Source organism: Bombus huntii, chromosome 1 (assembly GCF_024542735.1).
Source record: "Bombus huntii isolate Logan2020A chromosome 1, iyBomHunt1.1, whole genome shotgun sequence".
NCBI lineage: Eukaryota > Metazoa > Arthropoda > Insecta > Hymenoptera > Apidae > Bombus > Bombus huntii.
The window spans coordinates 10,345,472-10,365,613 of NC_066238.1; the positions used below are offsets into that span (position 1 = coordinate 10,345,472).

Here is a 20,142-nt window from a genome sequence, read left to right on the forward strand (position 1 = left end):
CAATCAAACTTTAGTGAAATCTCTCTCTCTCTCTCTCTCTCTCTCTCTAACTCTCTAAGTGACACTTTTTATTTCTTAAACTTTTGTCTGTAACTATTTATAAAAAATAATTGAAAACATTTGTACGGCGTGATCAAATAATAAATAATAAGGAATATAACAATGATATAATCTGACTTAACAAAATGTTGTTTTTAAAAGATAAATTTTGATAAAATAGATTTCTTCGGGTCGATAAAACAGGAAACTTCTTTGGTATGAAATTGACACGACATGGTTCTGAAGTTCGCCACAAAATTAATAAATCTTTGTTGCGCGGCAACCGCAAATGAAGGCTATATAAATTAAATCTTTTCGATACAAAGCAGTACATACATATGTATATGTACTGTGATAATTGTTCATTTAATTTTGTATAGGATATTTATGAAATATCTAAAAATGATGATTGAGGAAGACGTTCCTACTATATTACAAGAGTTTGTACAACCTCGTGTAATAAATCAAGATATGTTAATAAATTTGGTAATTGAACAAGGGCCAAAAGGAGAAGCTGGTAAACTTTTTTACGAAGATGGTATTAAATTAGATGAAATAAAAGAAATTCGAATTGAATTTCTTAGTACGTATTATACATAAATTTTAAACTTGCATTTAGCTTGTTATACATACGTATACTTGGTATTTTTTCTTCTAGATATTCTAAAACTTGATTATCTATGGGTAATGCCAAATCTAATGACATTAAAATTATCCAATAATATAATTGAGAAAATAGAAAACCTAAATGTGCTCGTTAATTTAAAAGAATTAGATCTTTCTTTCAATCGCATTAAAATAATGGAGAATTTAAACAATTTAACAAAACTAGAAATATTGCTTTTATTTAATAATGAAATTCGTGAGATAGAAAACATAGATGAATTATGTCATCTTACGATTTTTAGTATTGGTAATAATATTATAACAGATACAAAACATGTATGTAATGTGCAAAATATACATGGATATTAAATATTTTATATTTTTACATTTGTATTGTTATTTAGGTACTATATTTGAGAAAATTTAAAAAGTTACGTAGTTTGAATATGAGTGGAAATCCATGCACTAAAGAAGATGGATATTTGCATTATGTATTTGCATTCTTACCACAATTAATTTACTATGAATACAAAATGATAACTAATGAACAAAGGAAAGATGCTACAGAAAAACATTAGTAATTATAAAATATCCATAAAATAGATATATAAAAAACAATATATATATTTATTTTAAAATATTTATATTTTATAATTTAGTAGGACTTTAAATACTTTGGAAGAAGCAGAAATGAAAGAACAAGAAGAATTGGATGCCCAGCAAAAATATGAAAAGAAATTAGCTATCCTCACTGCTGCATATGTAGAACATCTTGATGGAGATTATCTCTTTCATCAAATGTTTGAAGATGACAAAGGTTTATCAATTTATTTATACATACAATAATTATTATTTACTTTTTCATGCACTTCCACATAAAAATTTATTAAGTGCATTTTGTGTGTAGAAGGAAAAGATTTATCTATAGTAACTGATGATACACAAAATGCACATGAAGAATATAAAAAAAATTTTACTGCTATATGCGAAGAGTTTTGTGAGATAGGTTTGAAAGAACATAATAAGCGAATGAATGAAATAAATCTTTACAATATTGCTGTAAATGAAGGTAAAACCATTTCAGAAAATCAAGGTAGAATGTGAGTGATATATATACATAAGCATCAAATATAAAATATTCAAAATTGATGGTAATTTGTACTATTTCAAATTATAGGATTGTAAATGAAGTCTTGCGCAGGAAAACTGACGCTTTAGCAACTGTTAAACAATTATTAAAAAAGCTAGTTGGAGATGTAGATACTGCTACATTAGAAAATGTAACTGAAATAGCACAACAATATTCTGAAGAATTTAGTGATATGGTAACTGATGCATGGACAAGATTAATGTCCATTGAAGTAGATCTGCATGAACAAATGGAGGTATATTTTAATTATTATGAGTTACATATAGGAAAATTAAATTGAAAATAATATTAAACTTATTTAATAAAGGATATAAATGAAGTATTTAGGATCAACATTTCTGATATGGTGGATTCTTTTCTAACAACTGCACGAGGATATTTTTCACAATTACGTAATTGTGAAGCAGAGTATAATGACACTATTAACGGATTAATTCTGTATTTCCTTAGTGGTATTGGAGATGATGCAAAAATGCCACGTCATTTATTAAATCTATGTGAAGATAAAGACATGTTAAATTACAATCTTAATAATTCTCATGAAAGGCATTTACAAGTATGTACGCGTATCTATGTATATTTTTATTGTTTGTACTTTAAAAACTAATATGAATTTTCTAATTACAGATAATAGATGTTCGAGAAGATATCATGATAAATCGATTAAAAAATTGGGTTGAAGAATACAGTGAACAGCTAATAAGGCAAGTTCTTTCGTTTTTTAGATATTTTCATATCTTTGTGAAGTTTAATTTTCGAAATCTCTTATTTTGGTTTAATAGGCATGAGAGTGAAAGAAGTAGTCAACAAATATTAGAAATATCACATTTTGCAGATTCTCAACAACAAGAATTTCTGCAAGTATTGCAACAATTAAATTTAAATGTTGATGATTCAGAAATTATATTAGCACTTGATGAGTGACTTGATAAAATGATGCATGATCATTCAGAAGTTATATTATAAACGTATTACTTTGAAAATTAATATAGAAGTAAGTATTTTTGCTGAACTGTATATATTTATTAAACAATATAATATATCTCTTAGTACATGAATATATTCTCGTATAAAATATTTTATTTCTATAAAAATCGTATAAAAATATTTAATCTTTAACGTGATAGTTTAAAATACGACACTTTGATTAAAGTTTCTTATTTTTTCTTCAAAGCTTCCATATATAATTTTAGGCCAGTTTGTACTTCCGGTAATTGAATAAGTGTTAAAAATTGATTTAGATCCATATGTTTGTTTACTTTCAACCATAATGAATTACGTTTCCTTAACTCCATTTTTGTTGCTTGTCTAGCTCTGGCTTTATAAATATTTTATATGGTAAATATTAAGCGTACTTATCTTAATTAAATAAATATTGTACTTACAGGGTATGTGTTTAAAAGATTCAATATAATTTTGACACTTTTGGATTGCATTGGCTTTATCAGAAGCTAATTCATCTACAATTCCAATTTCTAATGCTTCCTTTGGATGAAATAGGGTTCCTCTATGAAATCAATAGTTTTCAATTAATTATAGATATTACTAAATGGGATAAATGTTTTGTTATACATTCATTAACAATAAATTACTTTAAAAGTGCTAATTCAGCTCTTCTATGTCCTAATATGTCAACATATATATTTCTAAACCATTCTGGAGCAATAATTCCTAATTGTGTTTCATTCAATCCTATAGTATGCTTTCCTTCAACTAAAACTCTATATTCACAAGACATTGCTAAAAGACATCCTCCAGCAGGGCTGGCACCCTTTATAAATAAAGTAACAAATATATATATATATATTTCTCAGAAAATAATTATACTAATAATATTTATAATAATACATTAATTGCAGCAGCTATTGGCATTTCCAAATTATATAAAGTTAACCATGTGTCTTGCAATGTTTGCCAATATTCAGTTAGCTGTTCTTCAGTCCGATTATACATTTCGTTTATATCAAGTCCTGCTGAAAATATATTTGATAATGACGATGTTAATATAACACCTTGACATTTTTCTTCTTGTACATCCATTAAGGACGTGTTTAAAGCATTTAATAATTCTTTGTTTAAATTGTTTACAGGTGAACGTGCCATAGATATTGTAGCAATACCTGTTAGGAAAAAATATTCTTGAATAAAAACATAACTTATGAAAATTAGGATTCTGATATTACCTGTATCATTTTTTGAAATTTCAACTAATTTTGAATTTGTGGCATAAGTTTGGTATAAAGGAATTCGTATTTTGTTCAAAATTTTTTTTATAGCAAACATGTTTAATCAGATATGGATTAAATCCTGAAATTATATAATATAAAATATTATTTATTTATACACAAATATTATTATTCACCTTAATTTTTTATTGCACACTTCACAATTATTTTCGAATATTATTAAAATATTGTACTGTATTTTGCTATCTTTTACCTTTGTTTCTCTCTGCTACTAACTTAAGTAACTTATTAAAGATATCTCAATAACCTATTCTGTACAATTTAATTATTTACATTTACAATTTACATTTACAATTAATACATTAATTATCATTTAAATCAGTTGTTTTATTATACAGAACATAATGTTATAGTAAATGGTAAGAGTAAAAAATATAGTAAAAGAATTTAAATAAATACACTTGTAAGAATGGAACGGAACGGAGTGGAACAGAATGGATCGCGGGCAGGTGCTAATATGGCGGCTATTCAGCTTTATAGTTTCGTGACATCGCCCTTTATCTTAACATTTTTTTAAGCAAGATAGAAAACTTTGGTCACCGTGTGACGAAAAAAACAATGTCTTAAATGGATTCGTTGATGTTTGAAAAATAAGCCAATTAACAAAATGTCAACTAGATCGCAACTTACGAAAGATTTAAATGGTTTGTCTTCTACTGAATGTTTACGTTCGTATTATGGAACTGTCATACATAAAAAAAATATATTTCTTGTTCAAATAGTTATTGTTATAAAATGTTTATAGAAGTTTCATTAATCCTCATTTTATTTCACAAAAATACAAATTGGATTATAATACAATTTTTTTAAACCTTTTCCTTAATTTCGTATATTTTACAAAATTGCCATTAGCTTAATTATCATTTTTCATAAATTATTCATTATTTGTAGAATCGGTGAAAGCATTATTAGGTAAGCATGTGAAAATATTATTAAAGAATGTCGTAAAATTAGAAACAAAACAAGATAAACAGGAAAATCGTGTTCTGGTAAGTAATATTTGCAGTATTGCAATATTATAATGTATAATGAATTTGAAGTTATTTAGATTTAAAGTGATTCAAAATTAAATTTTTCTGATTTAAGGTTTTTTCACCATGCCGTTTGTTTCTCTTAACGGCCAAAGTGCCCACAAGAGTAAGATAATATGATTATTTTGTTTTTACAAATAAAATTATATGATTATTTTAATAATTGTGTTTAAAATATTTTTTACAGATCGACTGCCATTTTCATTATTTAGAAATAACATCTATAGAATCAAAAAGAGCAAACCAATTATCTTTAAGTGTTGGGGAAAGATATTACAATTTTACTACTACTGGAGCAGGTGCAGATACTACAGAAGTAGATGCAATGATTGAGGCCTTACATACTGCAATTCGAAATATCTTTCCCACTGTACCATTGAAGTATGTGTTTGTTACCTTATATGTACAAATTTATATTTATTTTAATTATTATAATATTAGAATAACTGATATTAAAATTATAATTTTTATTATAGTTATATTATAAGAAAAATAGAAGTAATACCAGCTAGTAGACTGCAGAGTATAAGAGGTAGTGAATTAGCTAGAAGTACAGAAGCAACAAGACATACTGGACCTTGTGGGGGGTTTTCGACCCAATATGCATGTATGTGTGATTTACATGGTGTACCATATAGAGAAGAAGTAGCCTGGGTAACTTGTTAAAGTATATGAAAATGTCCTACTATTATTATTAAACGTTTTTCAAGACAATTATATTTATAGGATGTTGATACAATATACCTCTCTCATGATACAAGAGAGCTAAATTTAAGAGATTTTGATCATTTGGATCAAAAAGATCTGGTGCCAATCATTTCTGCCTTGGAATATAATACTTGGTTTACAAAATTAAGGGCATCTCATCTTAAACTAAGTCACGAGCCTTTGGAAAGATTGTTACATGTTATGCGTAGATCCCTTTCCATTCAGGAACTTTATCTAGATAATCTTGGAATAAAATGGTAAAGCTAAAATAAATGCATAATTATGATACAATTAATTTTAATAAATAAATTCCAAATATGATTTTTTAGGGACTTTGCGCACAAATTATCATTAGCTCTAATTTCAAATGCTAATACAATGTTACAGACTATTGATCTATCATATAATACCATTGAAGATAAAGGTAAGTATTAATTATAAAGACTTTTATGTAGGATGTTATTCCTTAGTAGATCCATTTTTTGTGGTTTCAGTTCTTCTTTTTTTACTCACTTTTTAAGTATGTTCTTAAAGTATCCCTATACAAATTTCTTTTTATAGGAGCCTCTAGCTTGTGTGGGATAATAGCCAAATTGCAAGGTGTGCAAATAACCATTAATGTTATTTAAGTTTATCCTTATCCTTTTATGTTTAGAAATAATCCTCCATTTATAATTTTACTCTTTTCCATGAAAAAAAGATGATTGTTACAGTGTATATTTAATTGTTTAACTTACATAATGTGTACTTACATATACTTAATAAATAGTATTGTACATTGCTATGCTTAATTTGACCATTAATTATTAATATTAATTAATATATGTGTCTACTAATAATATTACTTATAATAATATTATTTTTAAGGAGGTGCACATTTAAGCGGACCTATTGGAAAATTACCCAAAGGTTTACAAAAATTAAATTTGGCACATTGTGGACTAACTGGAAAAGGAATAAGTCAAATTGCACATGCACTAAGTTTAAATAGAAGCATGCCAACTAGTTTGCAATATTTAAATCTTTCAGAAAACTCTTTAAAAGATGATATCAATGTAAGTTGTTTCTAAATATTATTCCAAAATTTAATATAATAAATGGTTATATTAATATTATAATAGTAGGAAATGCAATTAATATAATTATTACATATTTACAGAATTTATGTAATTTTTTGGCACAACCTAATAGTCTAACTCATTTAGATCTAAGTGGTACAGATACAACATTAGAATGTGTAAGTATATTTTAGTTTTCTATACGTAAAACTCATGTAAGAGCAAATAAGCTCATATTTTACATTTACTCTATCTAGCTGTTTGGTGCTTTACTACGGGGTTGTGCAACTAATCTAGTCCATTTAAATGTTGCTCGTAACTCCTTTTCAAGTAAAAAGACCAAAGAAATACCTCCCAGCTTTAAACAGTTCTTTACTGCTACACTCTCATTAAAGTACTTAAATATATCTTGTTGTAAATTGCCGCTAGAGGCATTGAAACATTTGTTACTTGGTTTGGCATGCAATGAAAGTACAGTTGGTTTAGAACTTGATATGAGTGGAAACAATTTGGGCTCTATGGGTGCTCATGTATTAGAATCATGCATTCATGGCGTACGTTGCATAGCATCATTGGATATATCAGATAGTAGTAAGTACAGTATAATATAAATAAATTATTTGCTTTAATATTTGGATTCTATATCTTGTAAATATGTCTTTTCACAGATATGGATGTTGATTTAGCACAAGTAATAACTGCTATAGGAAAAAACAAGTCGATCAAACAATTATACATGGGTCGCAACACTGTTAGTATGAAAAGCAAACATATTGCTGTTGTAATGGATGCCCTTGTGCAAATGCTTCAAGAAGATGATTGCGTTTTGCAAGCATTACATTTACCAGATTCTCGACTAAAATCTGATCTCTATAATCTTATCAATGCCCTTGGTAGTAACACATGTCTTCATACTTTAGATATTAGTGGTAATCAGATTGGAGATCCTGGTGCCAGATTATTAGCAAAGGCATTACAAATTAATAATCATTTGAGAACTATTATTTATGATAAAAATAATATTACTCTTCAAGGTTATGCTGATATTGTTCATGCTTTAGAAAAGTACGCAATCTTTCATATTAATAATGAATATGTTAATATATTTTCTAATATGTGACATCCTTTTACAGGAATTGCAGTGTAAGACATATGCCATTTCCAATTTATGATTTGCAACCTTGTATGAAAACTTCAGCTGAAAAAACGGAACAATTAGCTAAAAAAATCCAGGACTTGTTACAAAGAAACGTTACTCCTTGTAAATATAGTCATGGACAAGCATTTAGATTGCAACAAGGATTTTTGTTAAGCTCCACACAACAAATGGTTGATAGATTGGTTGTACAGACGCAAGACACTATTAAAGCTATTGCTGCGGAAAGCTGCGATGCTAATAATGACATTAATTATGCAACTGGACTCATACAAGATGCAGATAATTCAAAACAGGTATAAAATACCGAATAATAAATACATTTTGAATAAATTTGTATGCAAATGATACTTTTGTAGCTTTTACCAAGATTGCACGAAGTTCTTCAACGACGAGATGAAAATAATCCAATAGAATTAAAATTACACGAAATGGCAAATGAATTGCATAAAGTTGTAACCATATATTTACAGGTATTTTATTATCAGATATATATTATTCTTACATTAAACATAATACGTTTCAATTATTAAAATTTAAATACAGGATTCCTTAGATGCTATGATAAAGTGTGCAAATGAACAGTGTCCTACGATACTTTCTCAAACGGTAATTAGAGGCGATGAAAGTGAATCAGTTGCAGTGGAAGATGATCTACGAAGTAGTTGCAAAGAAAAAAATCAAATTAGTAGTGAATTCATACATACCACTATCACAGAGCAAGCTGGGGCGGATATAGTCAATAGAGTCAAGTATGGATCATAATTACTTATTCGTTTTGACTTTAATACATATCTGTCAAATAATCACTAACTTATCTCATTGCTTGTAATTATCTATTATTAATATTTTTATAGTGAATTAAATTTGGCAGTTGCTGCACATGTATCCGACAGAATAACAGATGAAGTAATTGAATCATTGTCAAGAAGCTATAAAAACTTAGTATGTATAATATACTTCACTATGTGTTAAATACATGCTAAAAGGTATTATACTAAAAGTTTAGTATTAAAATCCTTTAATTTTGATACTGATGTTCATATTTATATTTTCAGATTGGTGACTGTGATAGTAGAACAAGAAGCAGTACGCCTGATGTGTTGCGGCCTAGTGCTGGTTCAATGAGTAGTGGAAGTGTTATAGGAGTTACAAGTACTGTAGGTGTATCTACAGCATTACCAGTTGGTAGAACCAGTATTGCCTCAGAAGAAGATTGTCCACCAGAAACTTATTCACTTGTGAATTCTATCGGTCAATGTTCCAGTGATCAATCTCCAATGGTAAAAAACACAATTTTTTTTATTTATGTATATATTATATATATTATATGTATTATATATGTATTACGTATAATATATGTAATATATATATTAGAATAAACTTTGCTACATAATAATTTTAATATAAAACTTCCATGTCTGTCCAGAAATTGGATTATTTAAATCTTGTAAGTAAAGTAAATACATATTTAAAAATATAATGTTTGTTGGTTGACTTTTGTATACCAAATCTTTTGTAGTACATAATAATGAATTAACATATTACAATTATTGTAAAAAATTAAAATACATATTAATGATATTAATTATTGTTCTTTACGTAGGCTACGCCACATTTATCAAATAAACGAAAAAGTTTACATGGAAGGAAATTGCGGCCGAAATCTGTAGTCGATTCTGTGGAAGGTCTTTCAGCTGATGACATTCCAGATCTGTTACCATCCTTACCAAAAAGTCAAGCAGAAGGTTAATTTTTTTTAACATGAAAAAATGTTATAGTTGATATATTTATCATTCCTGATATCAACATATTCTTTCAGCTATTTCAGAAACAGAACATTCTTTAACAGAATCACTAGATTCTGTTTCTGAATTACCTAATACTGTAGGACAGCAACTGCAACATTTAGTAAAATCTAGACCACGCAGAACAAAAACTAGAGCACCTACAAGACCAATGCTGAGACCAGATCAACCAGTGGATGGTCTTGCTCTTGGAGAAGGCCTCGATGTATTTTTCAGACCAACTACACCAACAACACCTCTTATATCCCCCACAAGTGATGACAGGTATTATTTTTAAAACTGTAATTCATTAATATTTTATGAAAATTATGTACATTACACTTCCTTTTATTTTGCTGTAGCTCTTTGCATACTTTTCCAACGGATGGTAGCCCAAATTTATCTCTTACGAGTCATAAAAGTATTCCACCTGAGACGGATAAAAAACCTGGCTGTAGCTCTCCAATGTTAAAAACACTTCTTGAGCCTGCCCCGCGATCACGATCTAGCGATAATTTAGAAAAGTTTTCTCCTCTTGTTGGCAGGAGATCTCAAGGTGATTCGCCGTTAACTGCATCTCCATTAACTCGGCGAAATACAACAGACAATGCGCAAAATCATGAAAGAATTCTTACAAAATCTGATAGCAACAAAGATACAAGTAATAATGTATGTAATAATTGTGTCGGTAATACAGCTGATACATCTAAACGTAGTACATTACCCATTATTGGTTCTGGTACAAGTACACGCAGTTTACGAGATTCGGATGAAAATAGTAAGGTATTACAACAAACAACTGCTACAAATTCCTCGGATAAAGATGCAACAGCTGTTCCTAAAGATTACGAAACTAGGAAAAGTTTAACAAAAAAATCTGCAGTAGATACAGATAAGACTGCAAATCAACCTTTACCTTCTCTTAAATTAAGATCGACAGGTTTTGATCTTCGTAGCCCAACAAATGGTAGCAGTACAAAAAGTAATTCGGAAGTATCGAAATCTCCAGTGTTAAGGTCTCTAACCAAAGGAAATAGTTCACTTACAGATGGAAAAAGCAATGGTGCTCTTTCCAAAACTAAACCTGTTCCGCCTATAACAGCTCCTAAACCAAGACCCTGGAGCATGGCTACTGATAGAAAATCTGGTATGAAAAATGTAAATTATTTAATAATAAAATTCTTAGCTTATATAATAATATATATTATGTGTTTAATGTTTTAGGAGAATTTAATTTATTAAGCGATGGTTCTAGTCCAAATACTTCAGCTGGAAATACACCTGATTCTGGAGATGCACTTGATGAATCAACGGATAGTGGTGTAAGTGGTCCTGCTTCATTACCGCCGACGTTATCAGCAAGTAGTACTGCTAGTTCTTTAAGCAATGCCAGTGTAGAGAAAAGGTCAGTGAGGGAATTGGCAGCTAGTTTAAACAAAAGTAAAACTGAAAGAAAAGAGAATGGTAAGAAGCAAAAATATGTTTTTCTACTGCATGTTCAATGTATCTAATAACATCTTAAACACCATTCGCGATTCACGCATAATTCTTAATTAATTATTAATTCCCTGTTAATTCCAAGTACATTGTGAATATGCATGTTGTATCCTTTAATTAAGAAGCCTTGCTGTATATATTATTTTAGAGCATACCGCACCTGCAGCATGGAGGTCGGTGCTTCAACGTTCTATCAACCAACCAGATGTCAAGGTACCTTATGTAATGTTTGTTTTTTTTTCTTTTTTTTCTCATTTTTTAAATCATTTAATATAATTTTTTAAAAGTGTGCAGCGTCCTAAGCCCTTTTATGATAGCTTGAAAAAATTGTTTTGCGCTTGAAATCCATTAACGTGATTTTATATTTTTACTTTTTTTGATACAGTTTATTTGTCTTAACATTACACAAAAACATTATTACAAAATTATAAAAATACTTTGAAGTATCATGTTGGGTTAAATATAATTTTATATATACAATCGTTATATTTTTAGGTAACGGAAGTGCCGAAAACGGTTGAAGAAAATCGTATAAGTTTTAAACTTCGACGTACTTCATTTTTACGTGACTCAAATTTCAACTACAATAATGACGTAGTTGACGTTTGATCGTGACTTAATACAGTAATAATTTACAAATTAATGTCAATGACTGGATACTTATTAAGATATCTTTTATCAAAGTATTTTATATTGGGCACAAAAATCTACGATGTGACACGTTTGTACTTGTGCCATATGAAGTCAAATGCAAAAGCAAGTGTGCTAACTCAATATTTAGGGACAGGGTACTGGGGTCTTTATAGAAAGTACCAATTTATTATTAAGGTGGCATTAAAAATTTTATAGTTTTTTATAGAACTGTAATTTTAACGCAGTTTATCTTAATTTAGAAGTAAATATCTCTATTTAATGTACTAAAATCATTTAATATTTTCAATGCAATAAGTTAAAACACTTACTTCTATGAAGAACATACTAAATGCTTCTACATTCCTCCAGATTTTTAGAAAGAAATCAGTTTGATATTGTCAATGATATTATTTGGAAGATGAGCCATGTTATGTTTGTTTTAACATTTAAATATTTATATATTGTTTGTCTGTATATTTAAACTGATAGACTTTAATATAGATCATAAATTACATGATTTTAATTATTTTAAGTGTACAACCGCTGATTTGTTACCAAAAAATAAGCACAATATATTCTTATCGACATAAAACAATATTTCTTCCTATTATTTAATCAATGTCGCATTGTCTTCCGAAATCAGTTTTTGTATTTGTTTTATTTTGATTTGTTTCTTATGCAACCAGTTATAACAAAACTGTGATCATTAACAAAAACGGTTCTATTTAGGTCAGGTCAATAATTGTTTACAATATTTTATAATTGTTTTCATACAGGTTGTATTAAGTTATTTAACATTTCTTAAATACAATCGGAATTGATAAGTGCACAAAGCGAGATTCAAGAACCATAAAACGTATGAAGTGTGCCATATAACATAACATAAAATAATAAATGCTTTGTTTTCCACATAATAAGGACAAAATTAAAAGATTTTTATATAAAAGATATGATACTGTCCATGACTATCATTGATTTATAAAAATTTAGTAACAAAATATATAAACATTATGTAATGCATATATAACATATATATGATGTGCGTAAATGGAAAAAAAGAAAATAAACTAAACTGTCAGCTAAATTAATTAGAAAAAAGATATTGCAGACTATTATTATATTTCAAGAATTCTTTTGCGATATTTGTAAGCTGTATTCGCTATTTTATACCTTGTTGAAGATATATTGTGATTAAGAATAATTTAGTAAAATCTTTCTGCTATCTGCGTCCTCTTATAAAGGAACAGCTTTTTTACAAACAATTTTTTTGTATGATGTAAAAATGTATCGCAAAATACGAACACCTAACATAAAATTCAATTTACATAAATATATTAAAAGCTAGTTTTTGAATAGCAAAAGACTTCTGTACATATATATGTAAAAAAGTTACATATAGGTAAATTAGCCATAACTATAGTTACAGTTCTTATAGATAAATAAATATTTGAATATCTATTTGATATTGGGTTTATGTATTAATAACTGTGACTAATGAAATATATAAGTCCTTTTGGATACAGGTATATATTTAACAACATACATCATATAACAATATTAGATGTTTAACTGGAAATATTCTTTTTCAGGCATAATTAAATCAATTGTGAAATGTTGTATTCTAACAAACACATTCTACTTTAATATTCCCTCATTTAAAATTATATATATGATATAGATTGGACATAAAATTTTTAAATCATTTAATTCAAAACTTTTTCTATCAGGTGATTATTTACTCTAAATCTTGCTATATGTAAATTAAATTCACGAAGTATTTGTTAAATCATACATTTCCTCAAATCAATGTAAAAGATTTTCAAATAATATAAAACAAATCAGTATCATAAAAGGTAGCTAATCATAATGTTACTTAATAATTCTTTTCACTGTCAATAATGTTCACTAATAAAATTGTAATTTAGTTATTTCCATAATAAAATAGTATTTGTAAACATGTATGTACTTGTACTTTTGCATAAGTGCATACAATTAACAATTTGTATACATATTACATTGCAGGTGATTTTTTGTATAAAGATACAGATAAATTAATTATGTACTTATGAGCAAAAAATATTACATTGGACTCTATAAATGTAATGTAAGAGTTAAAATTTAAGCAACTGTGCCAAAAAGGGAATTATATTATATGTATGATTAACAAAATTTGCTGAATTTCTAAAATCTTTATCTCTTCTTTAGAAATTAAAAACAAATATAATTTTTCTATATTATACTAATTATTACTTTACATGTTAAAAAGATCACCTGTAATAAACCATGTTTTAGTGTGTAAATATATTAAATACAATTACTACATATATTATGTACTAATGAGTGAGTAATATCATATTCACTCTATCGCACAATCACATGATGCGTGCGGAGAAAATCAGACGACATATACACACATTCTTTCTTCATTACATTCCTGTATTTACATTTACACATGTATACATATGTTGCGATGAAGCACGTTTCAAAATCTGCTATTAATTTTATTATATATGTATTATTACCCAATAAATATCAGTATTTGCAGGTTTCGATACGTTGCTTATTAATCATGCAATATAATTTACTAATAAATAAAGACTCCTATTACATATGCAGCATTAATTGTTTTTCTTATTTTATACACTAGCAACTTTGTATATTTAAATATTTAAATTTTCATTGCTAATTTTGGAAAAATATAAAATTTATTTGCTATAATAATAAAATTATATTGTTGTTACTTCAACAGGTTTTTATAATAAAGTTAATATGGTATTCATTGATACAATTATGTATTATTATACGTTCACAATATGTTTCAATGAAATAATTTGGCGGTGGTATAGTATATAGTTATACAATTATATTTTTAAATATTAATGATGGTATATAAAATATATATGCAAGACAAAATAGTTTTATATATGTGTTGTTTACGACATTAAACATTAAACTATTAAAAGTATATGTGATATTTATTGAAATAAATATCAAAAGATATAAAACGAATAAAATATAAAAAGATCAGTGCGCGTGCGTGAAAAATTGTATGAAATGCGTCTTGTGTGGCACATTTCCATAATTCAAGAGATGGAAGTATAACAGCAGAAGGTTTAAGGAAATAAAGTGTATGGAATCTGTTTCACTTAGGAAATGTTAATGAGTTTTATTACATGTTTTATATTATTAAGCTGAGAAGGTGTAGAAATGTCACGTTCAAAACCTGAAAAGATTGGAAATGGTGGTAAATGCGAATTAAGTGTATGGACACGTGCGATAACAGCAAACTCCGAATGGCCGGATAAAGTAAACATAACCGCACTTCAATTAATTATGTTCTGTATATATTTTCATGATTTCATTCATAAGCGCTTTTTATTTACTATAGGAAGAATTTCTTGATGTTATATATTGGGCTAGACAAGCAATTGGTATTATAGTTGGTATAGGATGGGGTCTTATACCTTTAAAAGGTTTCATAGCTCTACTATTGTAAGTTAAAACATAATATAATCGCAATATATAATAGCAAAGTTATAATTATACATTTCAAATATATGGTTTGATATTTCAGATTTGTATTAGTTAATGCAGGTGTTACATACCTGTATTTTAGTAATTTTCAACAAATTGATGAGGAAGAATTTGGTGGTATATGGGAATTAACTAAAGAAGGTTTTATGACATCATTTGCTGGTTTTTTGGTAATTTGAAGTTATCTAGTGCTATTTATTTTAATCTCTTTATCTCATAACGTTATAAAAAAATTATTATTCATAGGTGACCTGGATCATTATATATTCAGGACTACATTTTGATTGAGCATTTTCAAAACTGTACCAATGATGATTTGACTGATAAAGATGTTAATACATATATTTCAACAATCAAGTGCTCCATGCATATATGCAATTTGCCTCATAAACATTTCTGTGAAGAGCAATTACTTATCATATAGATTATATGCGCTTTGAATTTGTAGCGCAATAAATATACAAAAGAATTTCTCATTACTCGGATAACTTGTTATATGGAATTAAACATTATCACAAAAAAGTATTTCTTCATCAAAGAGTTTCATTTTTTGTATAGAAAATTATGTGTTATATTTTAAAGGTCAATTATTTGCTATTAAAGAAAATGTTTTTAAATATTAGTTATAAAATATTTTTATTTCAAATTTAGTTTTTTTGTTGCATATCATTGATACAAGTAAGTACTGTAAACTATGTTACGAAAACATGTTGCATATGCCAAATCAGATTATATATCTGTGCAGATAATTAATATAAATAAACATTTTAAATAACCATATTGCTCAATATTTGACCAGACTTAATACTGGATGTATCATTCATAAAATTTTTATACTCAATATTGTTTTTACTGTTTAAATATATTATGTATTAACAGTCTTAGCTTTTGTCTTAATAAGCACAAGGCTATTATATAAAAAATCAATTTGAAATATTAATATAACTGTGTATATGTTAAATTTGATTAATAACAATTTATTAGAACATTTTTCTGAGAAGTAAATGACACTGATGGAAAAAAATGTCTATACCTATAAAGTTATTAATGTTCAAGTAAAAATAATAAATCAGAACTAATTAATATATAATCTTAAAATTATAGTTTAAAAATAAAACAGTACAGCTCAAATTTCATATAAGGTGGTTTATTTAAGGTATATTTAACATGTATAAATTATTGAGAATATGTTAATAAAATGCGTTTAATATATTCATAAAAAATATGTTGAAATTAACCGATCATTAATCGTTTCCGTCCTCGTAATTGTACTTCTTTATATTTAGAAACAATTTCTTTACACTGACTTTTATCTGTTCTGTTGTAATGTTTCTGATAAATCTCAAATATCTTTGAAAACAAAAGAGGTACTTCTGAATGTGCACTTAGTAATGATCGTTCAAGAACGTACAAGTCAACTGCTTTATCTTCTACGTTCGCTTCTATACGAGCCAAACCAAAATCTATTATAACAAAATTGTTCGCAACTAGAAGATAAAAAAAAGAAATAAATATTATATCATTAAAGTGATCTTATGACATTAAAATGGTATACCATATTTTCCAATGTGATCTTCATCAATATTTTTCAAAAGTACGTTTGAGGTAGTCATGTCTCCGTGAATTATATTTTTCGAATGTAATTTAGCAATAATTGTTCCAAGTCCTTGCGCTATAAAGTTTAATAAACGATCATCATTTGTTTCTTTTGAAACTTTTTCATCGATAAAATCTTTTAGTATTATTGCATCTTGTATATATTCCATATAAATACACCGCCGCTCTAAATTTGCCAAATATATAGCTGGTGTTGCAATCCCTTAAAAAAAGTAAAATCTTAGAAAAAAGATATGTTTTGTCAAATTATTTTGACAGTAATGATATTCGTATTATTTTACCTGCGGCTTTAGCACGAATTATAGCACGGCATTCAGCTTTTATTCGATCTTTTGTGAGACGCTTATCTAAATCAGCATGTCTATATTTTTTTTCGAATCTCTCTTTGATTAACATTAGTTTACCTAAATAAATACCCTTATACACACGTGCCTCGGCACCTTGTGCTATTAATTCGAAATCATTCATATTATTCAACATCTGAAATATATATACAAAAATATGGATCTCGCATACGTATACGTTCTAATCATGTTATTTTTTAGTATCATTTTATGAATTATATGAGTCATTTCATTAAATCAAAAAAAAATAATATATAACTGCATTCTTTTACTAAATTCACTTTCTATGATTACAAAGTTATACTGTCACATTATTGATATAAAGAATACTTATTATATTTGGAATGTTATTCAAACTGAAAACAATATCTAATAACCCGTAATTAAAAAATGTTCACGTGACTAATGTTGTAAATTTTTATATGTAATAGAAAATCAAATAGCAAGTTGCTATTCGTGAGAAGGGAAGATGAAGTTATTCGCGCTAGCAAGGGCAAGATGAGGGCAAAACGCGAATCGATCGTTACCCGAGAGCGTCCTGCGCGCTAATCGCTATCCCAGCGCTAGTATTCGCCTGTACTTTGTTCCTATCGGATTGACAAGCTAATACTGTGCTTTCTTGCCTTGTTCAAATTACAGAAAAACGCTTTTTCATATACCTAACTGGCAAAAATGAGAGACGAGGTGAAGATGGACGCGAATCGGCTAATCGCCGAAGTTTATAAGCGGCCAGCGCTTTGGAACCAAAGGCATATCTCTTATCACAATCGCGAGGTGACGAACCGCGTTTGGATGGAGATTGCATCGATATTCAAATTGCCCAGTAGGTGCATTGATGAAATCGTTTTTCAATCATATGTTATTCCCGCGCACATTTTTATCATTCATTCAAACTATCAGCAAAATTTTTAGTCTCATTTTTAGCATAATATCGTTCTAAGTGTGAACTGTTAATATTATTGATACAATAAAATAATTACTAAATTATTTATTTTCTTAACCGAGAACAATGTTTTTGTTATAATCATTACATATTTATGCAATAATCTAAATTTTACAACGGCGTGTAAGACCAATAGTACAAATTTTTACTTCTATACAGGAAAGGTTTTTTATATTGTAATTGCCTCAATTAGTGCACAAAATATGTATATACATTTAAACAATGCGATTATTACTTATTTGTGTAGTATAGTATTTTAGTGTACTCGCTAGTACGAATCGCCGTTTAGTTAACCTTACTTTTTCGTAGGGTGACATTACCGGATATATTGTACTTTAAATCAATTTGCATGTTTACTGTTTAATGTATGAACTTTATAATCACATCAAATCTTACTCTATGAACCATTAATAACTTACAGTCTATTGTGGTTTACAGTATTAAAACTCTGGAATATTTAAATCGCAAGTACATACAGACTTCTTAGGTGAAGACGCATGCGTACAAGCAGCCAATAAATTTCGACTATCGTATCTATAAATTACTTTTGTTATATTTAAGATTTTTATGATACAAATATTAATTCATAATTGTATTTTACAAAAATCATTTATTAACATAATTTTACGTATATAATTTTATATGCGAATCGTAAAGTGTAATGTTCATAGAATAAGATAATTTTTTAACTCAATTAAAATTACATAATCTAATTAAATTAACGCAAAGCTGATTAAAGTATTAAAAATATTAATATAAATCATTAAATTAGAATTCTGCAAGTATTTTTATTAGTAAAGTAAATAAAAATACATTGTTCATACATTTTTCAGAACCAGTATTAAAAGCAAAGTGGAAAGGATTACGAGATACTTTCCGGGCGGAGTTAAAAAAGGACCAAGTTTATCGCAAAAGTAAATTTCATCGAAATAGGCCAGTATGGATACATTTTAAAAGTCTGCAATTTTTGAAAGAGCAAATGTTACCCCGTCCTCCAATTTGGGAACGAAGTAATTCTTGTCAAGATGATGATCGGGTGCCTAGCGAAAGTGAGAGTGATGGAACGCTAATACAGAATGGTTCGTCGGTAACAAATAGGAATATGGACGATCGAAATACAATTGCGAATCATCTACTGTCGATAAATAACGATAACGGATTAAAAATCGACGCTGCCAATCATATAGACGTGAAGCAAGAACCCGAGGAGAATTTTGATAATCTTGAATTTCAGAGCGTCTCTGACAATTTAACGGAAAACGAAATGATGCTACAAAATATTTCTCCTGAACAGGTGCTCATGGGTGACAATGACAATATCCCGGTAGATCCTTTAGAAGGCAACCGTTTCGATGATAATTATTATTTTCTTATGAGTCTCTTGCCTCATATAAGAACACTGTCCGCTGACAAAAGAATGTTACTCAGAATGCAAATGCAAGAGCTGGTTTATAAGGAAGTTTATAAGAAAAATTCGGATGGCGTTACAGCATCATAAAGACAGAGATATTAAAAACGAGTACATATTTTGTAACAGAGATATAAATACTTACATACATGTTTCGTTGGACCCGACTAATTTATCAGAATCGTTTTACATTGTGAAATGAAAAGCAAATTAATTTTTATTTAGAAAAATTAATTAAATAATTAATAGATTGAAAATATGATACAAAGGGTAAAATTATATAGGCTTAAGTTAAACTTGAAATAAGTCAATACTCCGTAGGTTGAGAAATACTGGTGCTTTCTCGTACCTGCGGGTACGACCGTGATGTTTAGTGTGATGTATA

At 28.0% G+C, this 20,142-nt stretch overlaps 6 protein-coding genes across 16 annotated transcripts; 4 read left to right on the top strand and 2 right to left on the bottom strand.

Moving 5' to 3' along the window:
• Window positions 1–180: 180 nt before the first annotated feature.
• On the top strand, window positions 181–3,401 carry LOC126863870 (dynein regulatory complex subunit 3-like). 3 transcript variants are annotated; one of them, XM_050614546.1, is made up of 10 exons: window positions 181–622; window positions 698–981; window positions 1,050–1,222; window positions 1,305–1,462; window positions 1,556–1,745; window positions 1,823–2,030; window positions 2,103–2,351; window positions 2,423–2,499; window positions 2,578–2,789; window positions 3,183–3,401. In XM_050614546.1, exons 1-9 carry the CDS (start codon window positions 427–429, stop codon window positions 2,717–2,719), a joined length of 1,677 nt encoding a protein of 558 aa, XP_050470503.1. In that variant the 5' UTR covers window positions 181–426; the 3' UTR covers window positions 2,720–2,789; window positions 3,183–3,401. The 3 variants fall into 3 exon arrangements, with proteins under 3 accessions (XP_050470503.1, XP_050470512.1, XP_050470493.1); XM_050614555.1 differs by having other exon boundaries at window positions 192–556; window positions 1,553–1,745; XM_050614536.1 differs by having other exon boundaries at window positions 196–622; window positions 1,553–1,745.
• Window positions 2,795–4,696, bottom strand: LOC126863995 (enoyl-CoA delta isomerase 1, mitochondrial-like). Of its 3 annotated transcripts, none has more exons than XM_050614850.1 (6): window positions 4,672–4,696; window positions 3,979–4,102; window positions 3,644–3,915; window positions 3,388–3,566; window positions 3,181–3,302; window positions 2,795–3,113 (listed from the first exon to the last, which is right to left on the bottom strand). In XM_050614850.1, exons 2-6 carry the CDS (start codon window positions 4,076–4,078, stop codon window positions 2,953–2,955), a joined length of 834 nt encoding a protein of 277 aa, XP_050470807.1. In that variant the 5' UTR covers window positions 4,079–4,102; window positions 4,672–4,696; the 3' UTR covers window positions 2,795–2,952. The 3 variants fall into 3 exon arrangements, with proteins under 3 accessions (XP_050470807.1, XP_050470797.1, XP_050470817.1); XM_050614840.1 differs by lacking the exon at window positions 4,672–4,696 and adding an exon at window positions 4,235–4,489; XM_050614860.1 differs by lacking the exon at window positions 4,672–4,696 and adding an exon at window positions 4,235–4,490 and having other exon boundaries at window positions 2,970–3,109.
• Window positions 4,537–12,425, top strand: LOC126863789 (F-actin-uncapping protein LRRC16A). 4 transcript variants are annotated; one of them, XM_050614316.1, is made up of 24 exons: window positions 4,537–4,685; window positions 4,933–5,030; window positions 5,128–5,178; window positions 5,260–5,453; window positions 5,549–5,726; window positions 5,799–6,037; window positions 6,110–6,204; window positions 6,342–6,380; window positions 6,648–6,835; window positions 6,940–7,017; window positions 7,096–7,429; window positions 7,507–7,903; window positions 7,972–8,290; window positions 8,354–8,467; window positions 8,541–8,746; window positions 8,852–8,939; window positions 9,053–9,277; window positions 9,424–9,444; window positions 9,601–9,742; window positions 9,817–10,066; window positions 10,144–10,928; window positions 11,006–11,245; window positions 11,427–11,491; window positions 11,774–12,425. In XM_050614316.1, exons 1-24 carry the CDS (start codon window positions 4,649–4,651, stop codon window positions 11,885–11,887), a joined length of 4,497 nt encoding a protein of 1,498 aa, XP_050470273.1. In that variant the 5' UTR covers window positions 4,537–4,648; the 3' UTR covers window positions 11,888–12,425. The 4 variants fall into 4 exon arrangements, with proteins under 4 accessions (XP_050470273.1, XP_050470300.1, XP_050470283.1 ...); XM_050614343.1 differs by lacking the exon at window positions 11,427–11,491; XM_050614326.1 differs by lacking the exon at window positions 9,424–9,444.
• Window positions 12,426–14,977: 2,552 nt separating this feature from the next.
• Window positions 14,978–16,221, top strand: LOC126864053 (respirasome Complex Assembly Factor 1). Its single transcript, XM_050614985.1, has 4 exons — window positions 14,978–15,217; window positions 15,300–15,403; window positions 15,486–15,615; window positions 15,692–16,221. The coding sequence occupies exons 1-4, from the start codon at window positions 15,119–15,121 to the stop codon at window positions 15,731–15,733; spliced, it is 375 nt and encodes a 124-aa protein (XP_050470942.1). The 5' UTR covers window positions 14,978–15,118; the 3' UTR covers window positions 15,734–16,221.
• Window positions 15,691–20,048, bottom strand: LOC126864010 (EKC/KEOPS complex subunit TP53RK). Of its 4 annotated transcripts, none has more exons than XM_050614898.1 (4): window positions 19,903–20,048; window positions 17,344–17,542; window positions 17,001–17,264; window positions 15,691–16,932 (listed from the first exon to the last, which is right to left on the bottom strand). In XM_050614898.1, exons 1-4 carry the CDS (start codon window positions 19,906–19,908, stop codon window positions 16,679–16,681), a joined length of 723 nt encoding a protein of 240 aa, XP_050470855.1. In that variant the 5' UTR covers window positions 19,909–20,048; the 3' UTR covers window positions 15,691–16,678. The 4 variants fall into 4 exon arrangements, with proteins under 4 accessions (XP_050470855.1, XP_050470873.1, XP_050470845.1 ...); XM_050614916.1 differs by lacking the exon at window positions 19,903–20,048 and adding an exon at window positions 18,670–19,173; XM_050614888.1 differs by lacking the exon at window positions 19,903–20,048 and adding an exon at window positions 18,649–19,173.
• Window positions 17,549–20,087, top strand: LOC126864005 (uncharacterized). Its single transcript, XM_050614872.1, has 2 exons — window positions 17,549–18,229; window positions 19,183–20,087. Exons 1-2 carry the CDS (start codon window positions 18,079–18,081, stop codon window positions 19,845–19,847), a joined length of 816 nt encoding a protein of 271 aa, XP_050470829.1. The 5' UTR covers window positions 17,549–18,078; the 3' UTR covers window positions 19,848–20,087.
• Window positions 20,088–20,142: the final 55 nt, after the last annotated feature.

What these genes read in the sequence shown, in the direction of transcription:
- LOC126863870 (XM_050614536.1), top strand. Translation starts at nt 427, where the DNA reads ATGAAATATCTAAAAATGATGATTGAGGAAGACGTTCCTACTATATTA. An exon ending in ATCTGCATGAACAAATGGAG is followed by an intron (nt 2,031 to 2,102) that starts GTATATTTTAAT and finishes TATTTAATAAAG; the next exon opens with GATATAAATGAAGTATTTAG. An exon ending in TACAGTGAACAGCTAATAAG is followed by an intron (nt 2,500 to 2,577) that starts GCAAGTTCTTTC and finishes TTGGTTTAATAG; the next exon opens with GCATGAGAGTGAAAGAAGTA.
- LOC126863995 (XM_050614850.1), bottom strand. Translation starts at nt 4,078, where the DNA reads ATGTTTGCTATAAAAAAAATTTTGAACAAAATACGAATTCCTTTATAC. An exon ending in GCTGAATTAGCACTTTTAAA is followed by an intron (nt 3,303 to 3,387) that starts GTAATTTATTGT and finishes TTGATTTCATAG; the next exon opens with AGGAACCCTATTTCATCCAA. An exon ending in ATCTTTTAAACACATACCCT is followed by an intron (nt 3,114 to 3,180) that starts GTAAGTACAATA and finishes ATATTTATAAAG; the next exon opens with CCAGAGCTAGACAAGCAACA.
- LOC126863789 (XM_050614316.1), top strand. Translation starts at nt 4,649, where the DNA reads ATGTCAACTAGATCGCAACTTACGAAAGATTTAAATG. An exon ending in ACCAAAAAGTCAAGCAGAAG is followed by an intron (nt 9,743 to 9,816) that starts GTTAATTTTTTT and finishes ATATTCTTTCAG; the next exon opens with CTATTTCAGAAACAGAACAT. An exon ending in TCAACCAACCAGATGTCAAG is followed by an intron (nt 11,492 to 11,773) that starts GTACCTTATGTA and finishes TTATATTTTTAG; the next exon opens with GTAACGGAAGTGCCGAAAAC.
- LOC126864053 (XM_050614985.1), top strand. Translation starts at nt 15,119, where the DNA reads ATGTCACGTTCAAAACCTGAAAAGATTGGAAATGGTGGTAAATGCGAA. An exon ending in ACTCCGAATGGCCGGATAAA is followed by an intron (nt 15,218 to 15,299) that starts GTAAACATAACC and finishes TATTTACTATAG; the next exon opens with GAAGAATTTCTTGATGTTAT. An exon ending in CATCATTTGCTGGTTTTTTG is followed by an intron (nt 15,616 to 15,691) that starts GTAATTTGAAGT and finishes TATTATTCATAG; the next exon opens with GTGACCTGGATCATTATATA.
- LOC126864005 (XM_050614872.1), top strand. Translation starts at nt 18,079, where the DNA reads ATGAGAGACGAGGTGAAGATGGACGCGAATCGGCTAATCGCCGAAGTT. An exon ending in ATCGATATTCAAATTGCCCA is followed by an intron (nt 18,230 to 19,182) that starts GTAGGTGCATTG and finishes TACATTTTTCAG; the next exon opens with AACCAGTATTAAAAGCAAAG.
- LOC126864010 (XM_050614888.1), bottom strand. An exon ending in AATTCGTGCTAAAGCCGCAG is followed by an intron (nt 17,265 to 17,343) that starts GTAAAATAATAC and finishes ACTTTTTTTAAG; the next exon opens with GGATTGCAACACCAGCTATA. An exon ending in AGATCACATTGGAAAATATG is followed by an intron (nt 16,933 to 17,000) that starts GTATACCATTTT and finishes TTTATCTTCTAG; the next exon opens with TTGCGAACAATTTTGTTATA.